Source organism: Melanostigma gelatinosum (genome assembly GCF_949748355.1).
Source record: "Melanostigma gelatinosum genome assembly, chromosome: 11".
In the NCBI taxonomy this organism is placed as follows: domain Eukaryota; kingdom Metazoa; phylum Chordata; class Actinopteri; order Perciformes; family Zoarcidae; genus Melanostigma; species Melanostigma gelatinosum.
In genome coordinates this window covers 20,258,451-20,275,538 of record NC_136644.1, presented here as the reverse complement: position 1 = coordinate 20,275,538, position 17,088 = coordinate 20,258,451, and the positions used below count along the sequence as shown (strand labels likewise).

Here is a 17,088-nt window from a genome sequence, read left to right as displayed (position 1 = left end):
GTAAAGGTGGAACTTGGCAGCGTGGTGATGTTTTGTAGTCTTATTTAGCCACTTCTTACTGTAACTTTTTTAAGACTCATAAAAGCTTCAAAATTCCCGAGAGGGGAGTATCCACCGACTTATTTCATATTGTAGAACAAAACGTGAAAATCTCTTAACCACAGATCTTATTTCAGGCATCTAAGCAAAAACCCATTCAAACAACCCATTGACTTTGAAACAAGGAACCAGAGGTGCAAATATGCTGACTCATTTCTGGGATTTAGGACTCATTTCCTGCAGCACTCTATTACAGGTAGCATCAGTCGCTGAGCTGGAAACATGGTAGAATTATGTTAACTTATCACAGTGATAATTTCCTTATCGTGTGACTATAATTTATCAGTGTTTTTGTTACATGGTTATTGTTTTTGCGAATAAAATATCATGAGAAATTATGTGACTTAAGGATTGTTTACATAAGTGATTATACATATCTCAAGATAAATTAAATACAGCACACTATTTTGTCCTTTTCAAGACTCGTTAGAAGGATGCTCTGATCTTGTCAGTCTTATCAATGAACTGAAATATTATCCAAACCAACATGCAGCGACATTGTTTGCTTCGCTCTACGCGTCAGCTGTCATCCCACATGTTGTTTGCAGTCTTTGTCCTCTACTCTCTTTGCTTACACTGGAAGTTGCTGCACTTCTGTTTCCTGCTGACACATAATTAGCTGCTGAAAGGATATCCCACTCGCCTTTTTGTGTGTCAGATGTTTTTATGCCCGTTTTTAATTTTACACAGTGCAGAAAAAAACGCCACTTAACATATTTCAAGAAAGAAAAAAAGTTTCATAGCCCTGTGTTGGTAGAAGCCATCCCTCACATTTTTTAGTATTTATCCAAGCGATCATTAGTTTGTTTTTCACAATACAGAATCATCAATTCATACATAGTGAGTAAACCTATTTCTATTAGGGGGTGGCATAAATATGCGGATATAATTGCAATCCAATATGTCGTTATTTGTTTGGAAAAGTCCCTAAATGAAGATATTTTAACTCAAAACATTGAGTACTGTTTGGCCTACTAAATAAATCACCCTTCAACAGAACAACTCCGCCAATATCTGCGCCCGTTCTGAGTTTCTACTTGTGGACGTTGGCAACCCAGAACACACCTTAAGCAGGAAGAAAATCCATCAGCAATTCATTGTGTGCGACCGGGAGAAGGCGTCACAGGAAGCTGCCGGGGCAGAGAGTAAACACTGTGGAGCCTCGGGGTGGTTGGCGGCGTCTCTTGCTGCTTCCACTCGTACTAGGCATCGGAGTTTCGCTCTTGTAAATTTCTGACCAGCCAAAACTTTTCATATACGTTTCTTAATTAGATTGTCCAAAAATGGGTTGGCAGCTCGGGGTGGCCACAAACGTTTTTGGCAGAGATAACATGAGCCTTGGTGAAATATTTTGGCATTAACATAGTTTTATGTCAGTGTGACTGTAAACTGTGAAGTTTGACGGCTTCGCGTGCCACGTTAATAACAGATGGCGTATGTTCTGAGTCATCGTGCGTTTGGATGCTTTATAAAGTTTAGAGTTTCTAGTTTCGAATTATATGGTAGACTGACGAGAAATAATCCTGGAACATGACAACACAAAATGCTCTATTTACCAACGCCATATTTGCACAACGTCATCGTTAAAATACTTCACTATCAGACATAGTTTGGACAACATACAGTTGGTTTATGGATTCTCAAAGCTTAATGTTTTCAAATCGTATAACACTTACGTCACAACTTTTTGTAACTTCACCACAGAGGTGAACAAAGTGTTGTGTCAGATACCGTTTCCCCCGACCTAAACTTGAACCAACCGTTATCCTGAACCCTTTAAACCGGAGGGAGACATTATTCAGCGAGGGAACAGACTTCAACATAACACCGGTGCCGAGTCCGTAGGACTCAAGGAGTTAAAATGCCTTAAAACTGATTTTAATCTGTGAAAAAGAATTGGTTCCAACTGAACAGAAAATGATAGATTTGTTAAACTGAACATTAAGCACTCTGCAGTCTTCAACCATGGCGAGCTCAAGAGATGTTCAAAATCACCAAATCGGTGTCATCTTGCATACACATACAGTATCCACAATGTCGGCACCACTTCACGTGAATGTTGCTTATTTTAAAAGCATGACTATATTAAAACAAGGCATGATAAAAATGCATGCGTTTGGCCTCACTATGTCATCTATATCATCAGAAGCTCATATTAGTACGAGCACCAGAGGGATTTGAGTTGGACAGATTATCTGCTGGAGCCATTTCCACATCTCACATCAGTGTGTTGGGAATGTGAGTGTTTGTCTGCAGTGAAGAGGGCAGGATTATAAAATGTTGTCATATCACATTCATACATTCATGTTCTGGGTCACTGTGAGGGTTTGTGGGGAGGGGGGGAGGGGGGGCTCTCGTGGAAGAATAAGCTGGAACTGCCTTTGGTTTGACAAGATAGCTCGTTAAGAGATCCGGTTAGACGAGCTGTTGAAAAAGTAGGCCAGTGGTGGTGAAAGCATGATCACTCTGACGGCCCGTTGCGGTTGCCATGAAAACCGTAGTTAAACGGTGTGGTAATAACACATAAGCTGGCCTTAAAATCACATTTACATACCTCTTCATTCCTGAGGTATTGCCTGCTCGTTACTGAAATCAGACATTCCTCGAGCTAATGTGAGAAACTAGAGACGTGCTCGACGTGAGAGCACATTGGACCCGGGTGTTCTTCTATTGTCCTTCTCTGCTGTCGTCACCTGCAGACAAATGACTTCATTTTCAAATGATTTCACCCATAGAATTAATTGCAGTTTCAGTGGGGAGGGAAGTGAAGGACGAATATCAACATGGACACACACACACACACACACACACACACACACACAGCTAGAGCTCACCCCCCTGCAGCCGGGGCTTGGCAGCGTCTCTGCATGCTACTATAAGATGGGTAATTTCCTCCCCTTTAGTACAAAGTAGCCATCATTTGTTGCTTCCTCTCATCTTCAGCATCACACGGCTCTCTGTAAGGATTTAGACGTTTGTTCTAGCTCTGCTCTTTTAGTACTTGTTTTTATTCTCTGTCTCAATTTCTTGCTCACTACCAGAACGCGTGTCCTTGTGATTTACACTACACATTATTTTCATATATATAAATAAAAACCCCTTTTTATAATGTTACCCCAAATACATTTGGGATCGTTCCATTAAGTTGTTGCCCATTTTGGAGATTTTGCTACCTATACGCTTGTGCACCCTGTGTTTTTATCAGCAGTTAAGGCAATGCAGCAAGGGTTGACTCTATTTACATACACCCTCACTACCTTCCCCCTTTTTGAAAATAATAAAAATTTTCAGTTGAAATGGAGAACCTGTACAGTAACATTGTTATCTCTTTTACAATTTTCCAACTCTTCCACCTCAGCCGAGCGAAAAGCATTTTTGGAATTATAATTTTTTTGTATTAAGTTTTTGTGTAAATTAAAAACGTGGATGTGTGAACCATTTTCCTTCAAATCCCCATTCTGCAGCCAGTGAAGACTTTAGGTTCCAGTTGGCTTGTTTACATGTGTGTAAATGTTCACCGCATGTCATTGTTGACATTTGATTTCTTATCGCCACCACTGGCCTCCTGTCATACAGGTCTAGCTCCAGCAGGACGTATGAATACGGGTTCTGGCGTACAGTTTAGCCCTACCATCCTCCGACGTTGTCCTCTATGGAGACCACAGAAGCCCGTTTGTGCTTTGTGTTACGGCACAGTGGCTGCTCAGCCATGATTAATTCAGGCAGGCCTCAGGGGACAACAGCCAGGTTGGGTTACCCAGCCAGGGCTCTGGTATCTAGCGGCCATAAAGGCAGTCGGCTTTATGGCGGCTTTTAGCCGCAGAGCTCTCCTTGGCTGTAGCCGAGGCTGGAGCTGGCAACGTCTCCCACCTGTTCCTGAAAGAGCAATGCAAACGATTTGAATTGAACAATTTAGGAAATTGAAATGTTGTAAACCTCTTTGCCATGCCCCAATGGATGCATTAAATGTCCTCACAGCTATAGGAAGTTGTTTTCAATTCACACCGAGGTTCAAAGTATCAGTTGATTAAAGGTGTGTTTATAATGTAGAGTATACTGATTTATCTTGTACCCAGCAACAGCATGGAGATAACCAGCTGCTGGCACGTTTCAAACCAGCTGGCACTGTCGGTGAGCGCTACATAGTTTCCAGGGGTGGAGCAGAGTGCTGCCTGAGATAAAGTACAGTTGAATATGACGGTTCATTCTTTTGGCCACAGACTCTTAAAATACACAACTAAAGAGACTCTGTAAGAGATCGGAGTCTTTCTGGATTATACCCTTTCACTTGAGTTAAAACCTCTCGCTTCTGTCCTGTAGCTCGCTTTCACCTGTATTTGAACATTTGGATAATACTTTATTTGGCGAAAAATGAGCCGCTCCAAACACTCATTATAAGCAGAGATTTTAGAACGATCTTGTGAATTTCAGAATATAATGAATCTCACTTCAACTGATGTTGAAAGAGCCAACACATTCTAATACAACGGATAACTTCACAGGTCTTTTATTTATTTTTTAATCATTAAAAAATACACATACTAGCAGATAACAGCCTACAGTTCTATCATTGTTGGTGACTATCTGTATTTCACATGTCGTCAAAACTGCATATGAGAAGGTTGTTTGTTTTTCCTCTTCACACGTCACATTTTTCTCGAACAGACATTCAAAAAGTATTCAGTTCAAAATGAATGAAAAGGAAAATGTGACAAATCGCCAACACTGACAATCCAACAAACGTTTGTTTTTTAAAATAAATTTAAAATAACTGACAAATCAAATCATCACTGGCTTTCGACAGAATCTCATTATTTTAGCATTCATTTAAATCAGGATTGCCACAAATGTCTTGTAAGTAGAGCTGGGGGGGGGGGGTGTTACTGTTGTCTCTCTATAAACAGGACCGCACACCCTGTGATGGTGAAGTCATTGTTCAATTTGTGTTCAACTTTTCTGATTGTAGGGATTTGACAAATCAGGTCCAACCTCGGCCCAGCGCGTGTCACTATAGTGTGGCCCTGTGTTCCCGTCCTCGTGTGTGTTCTCCGTCTGCTCGGTCAACTGACTGATGGATGGATGACTCGCACAACGTGTCAGGCTCATAAATCAGCTGTTACTGTGGCGAAATGGCACGCGGCATCCATTAAGGGCAGACCTGGCTGCAATCTGTCCCCCAAGTTAATAAATGGTGCTCTGTAGAGAGATGCACGATTTATCGTTGACTTGCAAAGTGACAAACAGGGAGGAATACAGGGTGCGAATCGGCCTGAATTGATGCATGCGTTATTGCGTTATTTTGATTGAAATGATTGTCAATTGTTTTATCATAATGTGAAAGCTCTGATTTGCAGCCACAATTCCGGTGACAAAAACATGAAAAATGAACAAACCTCTGAACAAAATGCATTTTTAGCAGATGATGGGCTGTGACGAAGTGATTTGATTATCAAATAAAGTGATTTATCAAAGACAATTGCTCGTCATTCTGTGTTTTTAGCTTCTTCAATCTGAGTGTTTGCTGCTTTTATATCTATCAGAATATAGATGTCGATTTCTTTGTAAAATAAATATCTTTGCGTTCGAGATCTAATGGGCGGTCATGGAAAGCAAACATCGCATTAGGCTCTCTGCATTTTTTGATACATTTGTAGACCAAACAATCAGTTCATTACAAGAGGAAGGGACAGATTAAACTGCTAAATATGACTCGACACTTTAAGTTGTTTGTATTTGTAATATCTGTGAATATTATAGCATATTTGTTACATTCCATGTTATAAAACAAGGCGTGTGTAGATAAAGGAAGTGGTCCTGCTGCATGGTGATGAATGGGATCATTGTGGGGACGTTGATGCTTGACATGAAACAATGAATAGATCTCTGTGAGAGGGTGTTGAACGGACAAAAGGTGAGGCGTGTGTCGGTGTTATCGTCGCTTTATCCCTCGTCTTTAAGAACGTGTGGCAGCAGCGTTACTCCAGTTTCCCCTCCTTCCCTATCTTGTACTCAACACGCACTCGCTGCGTTAATCCGACCTCACTCATTTTAATGGGACAGTTTCCATTCCCTGCACCAAATCATATTGTTTCCTCATCCAGCCCGTCTAATGGCCGAGTACGACTATCATGTTCATGTCCAGTCACACCTCCTTGATTCCTAACATGACAGCCTTGCTCACAATATTAATTGGACATCAACATTGTTATTTTCCTTATCTTTTTCTATTAGGCAGGGTTCAATAATAAAAATGTCGTCTAAACTATTAAGAAGTGACAAATTATGACATTTATGGCTCATACAATTTATACCCGCACACAAAGAGCATTACTCCTTTGCAATAAGACAAGCAGTCTATCTCAGCAGCTCTGAACAAGCGTTAGCTGGAGGCTGACTAACATGGTGGGACGGACGCTTTTACTTCCTCTCTTGCCTCCATGAATAGTTTTTTTTTGTTGTCATTCAAGATACAGGCTTGTTTGATTGGCTGTGAAAGAAAATGTTCATATTTTTTTCTACTGTTAGCAACTGCTGTTTTATTTTCGACATTAGGGGGAGATCCACATTACTGTAGTTCATCACGGTGTATTTTCTTGTTTGTCATAAGTAAGAATTAATTTTATCTGTGTCTGCAAGGCTGTGTCAGATGCTGTTAGTATTTAAGGGCCTTCAGGAACAAAAGACCTCTAAATACACTCCTGTCTGGATGTCTCAGTGAGTTCCACTGACGTTTGATATTTTCTGCGCTGGGTTTATCACGGTGTCCCGAGGCTGTAAACAGTTGAATCTGCCGTCAGACCAACAGACAAACAGAGACCTGCGTTTCTCCTCTGACCTTTAATCCACTTGGCTAGCAGCCGCTCTGATGCACGATTAATCATCTGCTTAGGAGTGTGCACACACACAGTACATGTGCCCTTTTTGAGACTCTTGGTTGAAATTTATTGCATTTTTTGGGGTTTTTACTGCTTGTTTATTTTCTTCAATGACCGACTGAAAGACCTTTTCTCTCACCCCTCGTCACCTTCTCTCCCTTGTTCCCTCACTCACGTCTATCTTTGCATCTCTCCTGCAGCTAGTCGGTGGCCAGTTTGACCTGGAGATGAACTTCATCATCCAAGAACCCGAGAGCATTGTGTGCATGGTGGAGCTGTTGGACAAATCTGAGCCCACCTGTCAGGCCGAGGTCTGGAGCATCTTCACCGCCATCCTCAAGAAGAGCGTCCGCAACCTGCAGGCGTGCACTGATGTGGGGCTCATCCAGCTGGTGCTCCAGCGGATCTCCACCACGGACAGCATGATCGCAGGTACTCCAGAACAGCACCTAGTGGAGAAAGAGTTCTTTCTTTTCTTTGCATAGGACACGATGTTTTCTGTCACGTTAACGCAGCATCATTTACTTTCATTTGGCTTCTCCTGAACTGCGCTAGACTACGACGAGACGCAATAGAAGGTGTTTTGTTGTTGTACTTTCCTATCCACTCTCCCCGTCTACTATAACCTCATGGTTTCATCCTCCATTTTTTGGATTTTATTTCTTTTGCATAAACCGTGATTTATTGCAGTGAAAGCGGACTCAATCGTCCCGTACAGTCTCTCCCCAGAATCAGTCTAGTCTGTTGCCCATCTGCAAATTAGTCAGAATTAATCCTCCAGTGTTCGGCTCAGTGGACTTTTGCCAGCTAGAACAGCGCTGGCCTGGAGGGTTTGTGCAGCCAACCGAGGGTGATCTAGCCCAGCAGTAACCCGGCAGCTGAGAGTAATGTTTATGGTGATATTTACCACAGTGCAACTGCAATGTCCTCCACCGAACAATGGTACAGCACAGTAGAACTGATGCAACATTTTTATTGATACACATTTACAACTGAAAAAGGCCTCTGATATTAAGCTTCACGATTAATCACTGTTTATTTTTCAGTCGTTTTGTGTATTTTATTACTTTTATTGATGGTAGAAAGCTGACAGGGAATGAAACGATGTGAGGAAGGAAATGGTCCCGCTGGACGTTCACCCGAGGATGTTGTATTTTACGATCAGTGCCTTAAACTAGACCACCACGGCGTCCCAACTTTTACTTTTTTTTTTTTTTTGCACTTAAAGTAAATTTGCGAACAGTCTCTTCCTCTCGTCACATAAAGGAGCTGTTCTGAAATACTAGTTGTTAGGACTGAGCTTTAATACATGTGTGTATCAGTATGAATAGTTAACATGGAAAAAGACCTGCCAGATATCTGCCACTCATTACGTGCATACTAGTCACAGATCATATCATGTCTCATCATGAGCCAGTAATAACCAATGAAAAGAGGCTGCACAGGAGCTGGGACTCCCAGAGTGTCTTCTCTATTTTAAGTCTCATGTTTTTGTTTTTTAAACTTTGGTCTTGCTCACCCTACTTTTCTTTTTAATACATCTTAGCTGCTTAACTTCTTATAGCTGTGACTTCACTGTAATATTTAGATTAGTAAAATGCCAATAATGATTGTAATACTTGTAATATCGATGATTATGTCCCTTCGGTTTTTAGCAAACTGCAGTCACCTGGAGCTTCTGTTGTAACGTGCCATGTTTAACCCCTGTATGACCCTGTGTGTGTGTGTGTGTGTGTGTGTGTGTGTGTCTTGCAGACCTACTGGTGGACATGTTGGGCGTCCTCGCCAGCTACAGCATCACAGTTAAAGAGCTGAAGCTTTTCTTCAGCAAACTGCAAGGGGAGAAAGGCCAGTGGGTGAGTCAGAGTTATGCCACAGTGATCTGTCCTGGTTGTCTGGGACCAGCATGAGGAATGTGGCAGCAACACTGCCGTCCCACAGGCCAATGCCCTCGTCAAAGGGACGAGATAAATCACACGACACCGAAATACTACTCCGCAGCGTGAGGCTGTTCGTGAGATTACCAAAAAAACTTGTTTTTTTTTGTTGTTTTTTTTTGCCACAATGTTAAAAGACTTTGAAGAACATTAGTTTTCTAAAATAGGCGTGTTCTTTGTGTGTGTTTGTGTGTTCCTATCAGGGAATAATGAAGTCAAGATGTATGATAGTGGTATGGAAGACAAGTTACTACATTCAGGCAGGACCAGTGGCACAGAGGGAGAGACGGATGAAGAGAGGGAAAGTAGTCCATCGATCACTGACACTAATCAAGTTGTCAAGGAAATAGGGCGAGTTGCTTTTATGCTTCTGAATTTCACCTCGCTCTCCAACTTTGAAGCAGATCTTGCCACCACTCCTCTCTTCATGTTGTTTTGTGTGAAGTATCTGGGGAGACGTTATTGATGGGATGAGTGCAGAACTTTACCAATGAAGTGCTCTGCCACTGAACACCATAAACCACAACCTTGTTGAAAATCATGAAAATATGCAGGAATGTTTATCACTCCCCCGGATTTAGCTCCAATATCTGAATTCTGTGGGTTGTTAGAGCAACAACGTGCACGATGCTTTTCCACAATGATAAGTATATTATGTGGTAAATGAAGATGATACTGAATTCTGAGTGTGCTGCTGAGTAAATGTAGCTGGATGTCAAAGTATGATGAGTCTAAGAGGTAAATATAGAACAAGCAGAACCAAAGTTACGCTTGCTTTTAATCATTTGTGGCTTCATGCACAAACAGCGAGTGTGTAACTAGGGTTCATATGCTTCTATGTGCATATGTATGCCGGTCTAAAATTATCGTGGTGTGTTTTCTTCTTCTCCTCAGCCTCGCCATGCAGTGAAGCTTTTGTCAGTTCTGAAGTACATGGCTCACAGGAATGGCCCCGACTCATTCTTCAGCTTTCCAGGGAAAAATGCAGCTGTGAGTATACTCCATAATGTCACCCATGACGTGGCGGAATGAAAAAAACATCCCCTTTTAGGTGCATTTGGACATAGATTTAGAGGTTGGTGCTGGACTGCTATTTGGAATGTTTCAGTACATGAGAAGCAAGATTTCCGACTAGATATTAATGCAAAATAAATGTCGAGCCAACAGAATGTTTGAATAGTTCAAAGCTATTCAGCTTTGAACTATTCAAATCCTGCTTTGAGAATTTCGGTTGTACCTCGCCTGCATGTTAGTTTATTCAAAACCTCTGCCTTGTTCTTTGTCGTCCGAACCACGGAAAATCCGGCTGCACACACACCGGCTGTGCTCTTTTCCTGTCCTTCTGTAGACGCATAATTAGTTAATTTAAGTACCAAACAACCTTTATTGTGTTTTGTTTGGAGAATGAACGCGTTAAGTCGACAACATGCCCTTGCTACGCTCATTGAACAAAAACGCAATGAAATACACGTAATAGAATTAGAGATTACAAAAGACTTCCCACAGGAAAACAATTTAAACATCAAAAGCATTGTTTATTCATTTCAATTACAATGTTGAATCTCTCTCTAGTTTTAGTGTTCATTGCAATGGAAGTTTACAAAAGCATGGATTTGCTCATGCATGAATTGTTCACCATGTAGGTGTGCTGTCGGTTTTTCCTCTTCCTGCCACAGGGGGTATGATGTGTCATGGCAGTATGTTAATTCGGGAGGATCCTCTCCCTTTAATGCATCGCAAGTTTGAATAGTTTTATTGATGCTTAAAACTGTAAAAGTAACTCAGACAAAGAGCTTAAATTGGTTTAATGTCTTTAGGAATTATCTGTAGGAGTAAAGAACAATCTGATTCTGCAGTAACATCAATATGAACAAACTTTCATTTCATCAAATGTGGGTCATGCAGGCAGTAAATAGTGTATGTGGTTGCCACCTTCTGTATATGACCTCCATTGCCTTGGTGATGGTGCTTTTACGTGTGGAAGGATACAGGTCGGCCAGATGGGTTTGTCTCTGATTTGTTTAATCTGAACTCTGTTAGTACTGATCAGTGTTTGTCAGCAGCTTAATGCCTATTGTACTAACCCACAGTTCTTTGTTCATTTCATGTTTTTTTCCAAACAGGCTATAGCTCTGCCTCCTATAGCAAAATGGCCGTACCAGAATGGGTTTACGTTCCACACATGGCTCCGCATGGATCCTCTCAACAACATCAATGTAGACAAAGACAAGCCTTACCTGTACTGGTAGGTAACGATACCTGTCTTTGAGTAAACTTAAACCTTTGTTTGACATTTAAATGTTTAAGTTTAAACATACTATATATAGAATGCAGAAATGCCTCTGAGAAGTAGTGCACATTTATAGTGTAAACAACACATAGAGGGGGATTGCATGAAAGGTTGTTACATGTGTGCGTGGAATTTAAGTGTTAACATATGCATGTGCACAAGTCCCCGTTGTGACCAAATTGTATCTTAAATGCATTTGAATCCCAAATGCTGCAGAAGTGCAGCCTCCAGCCTCACAGATGAGAAAACGGTTGTGCTGTCTCTTCATCCTCTGCTTCCTCTCTGAGGAGCCGAGGGTTGGTTGATCTTCTTTTCAGCCAATGATTCATTTCTGTCAAAAATCTCATTTATACAACAGGGATCTGTTTAGGCGTCTGTGAAAATTACAACCAAGCTGGATGGCCAACGTGCTGCTTGAGCGAATCAGTAATAAAAGCTCCTCTTCAGCCCTGTGCCCTTTTTAAAAAGAGATTAATTCACTAAATCACACGCAGGGCTCAGAGTCCCCGGGACATTTGGAATGATAGGACGAGTCTGTGAAGTTGAGGAATGATTGTTTGCTGTCTTTATCCATTTGAGACTCTTTTTAAAGCATTAATATGATATTGGACGCTATAACCCACGTTGCCCTTGAATGTCGCCAGCATGAAATTATGCAGTCTCCCTAAAACTGACTGTTTTTGTATTTTCCACTTATTTCTTTTCAGTTTTCGCACCAATAAAGGCATGGGTTACTCTGCGCACTTTGTGGGTGGATGTTTGATAGTGACCTCATTAAAAACGAAGGGGAAAGGATTCCAGCACTGTGTAAAGTACGACTTCAAACCACAGAAGGTACGAAAGAAACACGACACGAAGCACAATAAGGCACTGGTTTGGTGAACGAGGCCAGCACGCAAACATTCATGCACACAAAAAAAAGACACAGCCTGGAAATGTCATTGTAGATGGTTCAATGTAATCATATGTCTGCACATGCATAATCAATCACTTGCACACACACATGTGCGCACACAATAAATCTGCACCTTGCTGTAAGAAAGAACTGTCGCCTCTTACCTGACTCTTGGGAGAAGCCAAACTAGAAGGAGGAGGAATGAGGGCAACGGGAGAGACGGATTATCCAATACTCCCAGTCCCTTCCAGGCACGGCACACACGGACGACCATTGCAGCGGACAATTTGAAACGTCCTCCTCCTTCCCCTTGGGCATCAAGGCCCCACCTTACCTCAATAATCCTCACGAGGACCCAGAACTCATTTTAGCTGATTCTTCACTCTATTTTTAATGCCTTATTTCGTGTCCGGAAGAAACCAGAATAACCTATTTCACTGTGGCAACATCGGTAACCTGTTTTACTGGTTGTAAGGCTGAGGATGAAACCGGAACTCTAAGTAGGTGGCATCGTAGCTTGAGGGGAATCCTGAAACGTGATGGAAGCAGGCCAATTGACCTGACATGCTGACTTACTGATATCTTGTGTGTGTGTGTGATTGATGCTCCACACATTCAGTAGGAGTTTGCCATTGTGAGAGTCTGCTTATTTTTGTTTTTTTGCAGTGGTACATGGTGACTCTCATTCACATCTACAACCGCTGGAAAAACAGTGAGATTAGCTGCTATGTGAACGGCGAACTGGCTTCCTTTGGCGACATCGCCTGGTTTGTCAACACCAGTGACGTAAGTAGCGACAATTTCAAACATCATTTGCTGTTTGCGAATCACCCAGTAGGGACTACAACAAGCTCACGAGATCTGAATACATTCTCATGAATCATAGTTTAAAGGAACAGTTTGACTTTTTTCAAATTACTCCTATTTGCTTTTCTTGGATGAGAAAATGGATACCGCTCTGGTGTCTGTCAAGGTTAATATTAAGCTGCAGCAGATTAGCTTACCAGCCTAAAGAGTGCAAACAGTGGAAGTCACTGCACCAAGACACAGGCTCACACGCCCCCTTAAACCACAACTTTGTGTTGTTTTTACTCTTACTTTACTGATTAAACAAACAAGATATGCCATGGTGGTGTCGTTCTTCTCATCGAACACTTTGCAAGAAAGTCAATGCGCATATTTCCCGACGCCAAACTATTCCTTTTGATGTCGGCCATGGATGAGTGTGTTCTGTGTGAAGCTTGCAAACCTCAAAAATGACTGCATGAAACCTCTGGCAGGCTTTTATTTTTACAATTCCACCTGCTGCTAGATCAGTGTTTGTCATGTGGGTGCAAGGTGCAGATGTTTCTGTCAAATATCAATTTCAGAACCAGATATTGCTGCAGGAGCATGGACCAAAAACTGAAAAGCAAACCTCGCTCACGGATATATCTAAGCCGAGTCTTTTTCTTTCAGAGGGCTTGTGGGGTGAAACTATTCTTTTCATCTTTTAGCATGAATAGTACAGCACTACATATACACACCCTGCTCCTCTCACGCGTCACCATATGAACTGTCAGTCTCCAGGATTGCTTTCTGTCATGCTGTGTTGTGAGACTCTTAAATCACATTTAGTTAGGAATGAACAACGCCTCCGCAGTGCAGTTTAATCCTCTGGATGTGTCAGTGTGTCCGAAAGCAGATTAGCATCTTGATTGAGATGTGGCCTCCTCATTCTCAAGACTTCTGCTTATGCATCACTGACCATGACCAGAGGAAGACGGAACATTTTCATGTTAGCCACAGTATGCTTATAGTTTGAGGCTGTGTGTTGCCAATTATAGCGAGTGTTGCCATGAATATGTCTTATCCTTCTGTTCTTTCTGGCTACTTTTGGTCTTTTTTTATCCGTACCTCCTGTCTTAGTTCCTTACTACCTTCCTTCCTTCCTTCCACCCTGCCTCGCTTCATCTTTAATAGTCTATTTCTGTGTTTTTTCTGTTGTTCCTTTCTTCCTACCTCCAACATCCTTCCTGCTGCAGACGTTTGACAAGTGTTTCCTGGGATCTTCTGAGACAGCAGATGCCAACCGTGTGTTCTGCGGACAGATGGGAGCAGTGTACCTGTTTGGAGAGGCTCTCAGCGCTGCTCAGATCCTGGCCATCTATCAGCTGGGACCCGGTTACCAGGTTGGAAGCCATAAAGCCCGAGATGTCAAATGATGCAGTATATGGATCAAAATGACTTTCATGAAGCTGAAATCTGTATTTGTTTTATATATATATGGAGCATTTTAAAACGATAAAAGGAAAACTTAATGGTTGGATAAGCTTTCCATTGTCCAATGAGACGTATTGATGAGCTGTCATGTAACACCTGGCAATAGATTATATCCGTTTGATGCATCCGCTCCATCCGCAGTAAAGTGAGATGACGTATGCTCTGCCATATTTGCTGTAGTTTAAGGGCAACAACGTATCAAGTCACGCAGCCTTAAATGTCAGCACGGTATTTTAAACTGGAATTGAAATGTTTTAATTTCATTTTTGAACTTTTAGAGCAAGTATATGCAAAAACACAACTACACACAGGCCGACATACAAAGCAAAAACAAATAAAGGTTGCCAGAGTAGCAAAATAATTGGCACGTGTGGGAGAAGTTGATACTCGTAATGTGAAAATGAAAATGCTAGTTAGTTTGTCTTTTTAATGTGTCATGACTGCATTATGTTCTCCTCCACTGAATGTCCCCCCCTTCCCTTCTCTCCAGGGCACATTCAAGTACAAAGCAGAGAGTGACTTACTGTTTGCGGAGCATCATAAGACCTTGCTGTACGACGGCAAGCTGTCTTCTTGTATTTCCTTCGCTTATAACCCTCGAGCCACAGATGCCCAGCTCTGCCTTGAGTCCTCCCCCAAGGACAACGCCTCCATTTTCGTCCACTCACCCCACTCACTCATGCTGCAGGTAATCATGCCTTTGCTGTAACACTTGCATGTGTAGCAATTGATAGTAATTCCCCTTGGAGTTGGGATGACTAGGATTGACGTTTTTTGAAAATTGAACCTGAAGTCACCATGCTGACATTAAAGCAATGCCGGTGCAAATTCATTCGCCACCTGTACGCGTGCTCCTTTCCTCCCATTGTTCCATATGTACCACTCTTTACTTTGCTCCCCCCCCCCCATGCGATCATGAAAGAGGCCCACGTTGGCATCTTTTCATTTTAATAGTCTCATTAGGGCAGAGGTGCAAAAGTGTTGAGCTAGTCAGACTGCTGCAGCTGCTGAAAAGTGCCATCCTGTTATTTTTTAACTGTGGAATTAGAGACTGAGGGTTTAGTTTATTTAGTTTACAAGTAGTTGTGCGTTTCTCCTGTTGGATGTAGGTGGTGGACTTTGTGGAAATTTTCCATATGCTGCTTACAAACACACGCACAACTATGTCTTTTCTTTAGCACTACCGGTAATGGAGTTTTCTCTCATGCCCTCTCATCAAAGAACATTATTTGTGTCCTTTGTGTGGGAGACGCACAACATATGCTTTCTCCACCACACAAACGTGCATGCTCACACACACACACACACACACACACACACACACACACACACACACAACTAAATGCCTGACCCTGACCGTAGCCTAAACCTTATTCTGACCTGAACATTAATACCAAGTCTGAACGCTCAAACAGGCTTTTGAAGGACTCCAAAGTGAGGACTGGCCAAAATAGCCTTGCTTCACAAAGATAGCTGTACAATCGTGTACACACACACACACACACACACACACACACGGCGCACAGTGTGAAATATGAATGAATATGTGACCTATATCTTCAGCTTTGCTATGCCATGCTCAAAAATTCCACTCCGATAGAGGGGAAAATCTTTTGCCAAGCCTCTGTTGATGTCGCAACATAAAACAACACGGATGCACCAAACTGCTAAACATTTAAAGCAAAAGAAAATCTTCCTACAAATGAAAACAAAACGTTGTGATTTACCCTTTCAAACATTGAGCATGTCTTTTGGCAACGGTTTGAGTACTGATTCGTGGTCAAAGATTCAAAAGGTCCATTGCAATTTGTGCCCGTTACGGTAAAAAGCAGACTGTAGCGGCATGAAAAAAAGAATCAGTTTGATTTGATTTTCACTGTGCAACTACTTTCAAATATGTCAACAAGATGGAACTAATTTAGTGCACAAAACTGTGATCATCAGCAAATATCTGTGTTGCCCACTTGTGTGTGTTCCTGTAGGATGTGAAGGCCGTGGTGACTCACTCAGTCCAGAGTGGCATACACTCTATCGGAGGCGTGCAGGTCCTCTTCCCTCTGTTTGCACAGCTGGATTATTGCCAGCCTTCCAGCCAAGAGCTGGACACCTCTGTCTGGTAACCACACACACAAATACACTGTATGAAACATGTTTTTTAAATTATCCTTCGCTATCTCAGGATTTCATATTATGCCTCAAGCCATGTGATATGCATGTAACAAACTTAAGTATTATTTTCGATTCATCACCGATGGCTTTTCAGGCAACACTGCCGTCTGTCAACAATGATCAAATGAGACCAACAGCAAGATTTTAAAAGCCGTTGCAAATTAGGTTTTGATGTAATGCCGAGCTTGAAAGTCGTGAGGCTATCTCTCTAATGAATTTGCAACGTTGTCGTATGCGCTGCCCTCAAGGTGATGCAACTAGAATCTGTCCTAACGCATTGGGGACACGACACCCTCATTCAATCACGTTTCATGCACGATATGCCCTTCACAGTCAGGGCTTCGTCAGCAGCTTCCATAGATTATTGTCACTGTCTAACTCGATATCTCTCTCTCTGTCTCCGTCTGTCTGTGGGCCCTCTTAGCTGCACTTTGCTATCCTTTGTGATGGAGCTCTTGAAGAACTCGGTGGCTATGCAAGAGCAGGTCCTGGCCTGCAAAGGCTTCCTCGTCATTGGCTACACTCTGGAGAAGGTGAGACAAGCACAAATGGGCTCAGCTG

General features: G+C 42.1%; 1 protein-coding gene across 1 annotated transcript in view; it reads left to right on the top strand.

Moving 5' to 3' along the window:
* Window positions 1–17,088, top strand: part of lrba (LPS-responsive vesicle trafficking, beach and anchor containing) — a 170,130-nt gene that overhangs the window by 14,448 nt on the left and 138,594 nt on the right. The window contains exons 2-11 of the mRNA XM_079278784.1: window positions 7,175–7,406; window positions 8,730–8,830; window positions 9,806–9,901; window positions 11,035–11,156; window positions 11,909–12,035; window positions 12,763–12,882; window positions 14,121–14,267; window positions 14,849–15,046; window positions 16,341–16,474; window positions 16,952–17,060. Coding sequence (XP_079134910.1) covers window positions 7,175–7,406; window positions 8,730–8,830; window positions 9,806–9,901; window positions 11,035–11,156; window positions 11,909–12,035; window positions 12,763–12,882; window positions 14,121–14,267; window positions 14,849–15,046; window positions 16,341–16,474; window positions 16,952–17,060 — 1,386 coding nt within the window. The remainder of the gene's footprint in view (window positions 1–7,174; window positions 7,407–8,729; window positions 8,831–9,805; window positions 9,902–11,034; window positions 11,157–11,908; window positions 12,036–12,762; window positions 12,883–14,120; window positions 14,268–14,848; window positions 15,047–16,340; window positions 16,475–16,951; window positions 17,061–17,088) is intronic.